This window comes from Morus notabilis, unplaced genomic scaffold (assembly GCF_000414095.1).
Source record: "Morus notabilis unplaced genomic scaffold, ASM41409v2 Scaffold314, whole genome shotgun sequence".
Taxonomy (NCBI): domain Eukaryota; kingdom Viridiplantae; phylum Streptophyta; class Magnoliopsida; order Rosales; family Moraceae; genus Morus; species Morus notabilis.
In genome coordinates, this window is record NW_010360279.1 from 753,220 (window position 1) to 754,620 (window position 1,401).

The 1,401-nt window shown below is 33.5% G+C and overlaps 1 protein-coding gene across 2 annotated transcripts in view; it reads right to left on the reverse strand.

Moving 5' to 3' along the window:
- LOC21407575 (Niemann-Pick C1 protein) overlaps positions 1-772 on the reverse strand; it is an 11,433-nt gene extending 10,661 nt beyond the window's left edge. For both annotated transcript variants that reach the window (XM_024164300.1, XM_024164299.1), the window contains exons 1-2: positions 656-772; positions 183-259 (exon numbers count right to left, since the gene is read on the reverse strand). In XM_024164300.1, the coding sequence (XP_024020068.1) occupies positions 183-259; positions 656-700 (122 nt within the window). In that variant the 5' untranslated portion in view covers positions 701-772. The remainder of the gene's footprint in view (positions 1-182; positions 260-655) is intronic.
- Positions 773-1,401: the final 629 nt, after the last annotated feature.

A 1,401-nucleotide genomic window follows, 5' to 3' on the forward strand; every position in this document is an offset into this window, starting at 1 on the left:
AAAACAAAAACAAAATATCAGACAAGACACCAAATACATGATTAAGAAAGAAAAAGATTATCTTCAATCACAAAATGTTATTCAACTTGTTTAGTATGAGAAATTCAGTAACCATTTCGTATCTTCCATACTCGGATCAAACTAAGAATGCGATGAATTAAAAGAAGATATAGAAGATATACCCTGTTACGGCGTTAGGTATCAAAAGATACCGTCTGTCGGACTTCTCGGCATGTACTAAACAAACAACAAACAGGACCTGCTCATACACAAACATTCAACAATTCAGGAAATAAAAAACTATTGTGTTCTGCAACTAAAAGCAACGATAATAATAACTGGAAGATCCGAGAACTCTACTGAGAGAGCCTCTGTAACAAAAGAGGAAAAAGAAAATACGATTTGCAAAATACTTCCAACTTTCCTTTTTTTTTTTTTGGTCTAATTTTCACTTTAATTTTCGTTCTCTGAAACAAAAACCGGAAATTCTTTTCGGCAGAAAGTAACAAAGAGAAAGGAAATTACGACGGAAAACAATGAAAGAAAATTAAGTGGAGAAAAGTATGAGAAATAAATCAGGAAGAACTAAATTCGATCAAACAAACAAAAACATTCAGAGAAATGAGAACAGTGCTCATATCATCGAAGTTCATGCCTGGAACAAAGAAACAGGAACGAGAAACCCTAGACGAATCGCCATTATTGTCTGCGTTGAAGCTCCACTCTCAGAGGATGAGAAAGAGGGAGAGAGAGAGAGAGAGAGAGAGAGAGATAGCCGTTGCAGTCTAAGAAAAAGAGAGCGACACAGTTAAGTCTGTATTTATAGTTACTGAACCCAAATCGTTGACGTAAGATAAATTCCCGATCTCCAGGGGATTATTTACTACCGATATTACTGTCCTAAAAAATCGAATATGTATTTACGCATATACCCTTGCTTTCGGCTAGTTTGTCGGCTAATCATTCTATTTTCTTTTTCTTGTGAATATTTTCGTCTTCTGGAGGGTAGTTTCGTAAACTCAACAAATAACATACATTTGTTTGCGTCCGACGTCCGTGATATTTAGGACAAAATCCAATTCTTTTTTTAATTGTGTAAAATAAAAATAAAAAAATTATTTGCTGTAAAATATGAACTGGGAAATTGCAAATGTGATGATATATTCCATATTAGGCTGACAAAAGGGATAATTTGTAATTGGAAGTATCAAAATGCGAGATTTAGATTTTGTATTAGTGAGAGGATTACTTTTTAATTAGTTTATTAACTGAAACAGACATACGTCGTTGTAGGGAGAACGTGATGTGTGTTTTTTTCTCGGTAATGTGATGTTTTTGTCATTTTCACCACTGTCTTTTCTCTTTATGATTAAACTACTAATTATCCCCTTTTTTTTTTTT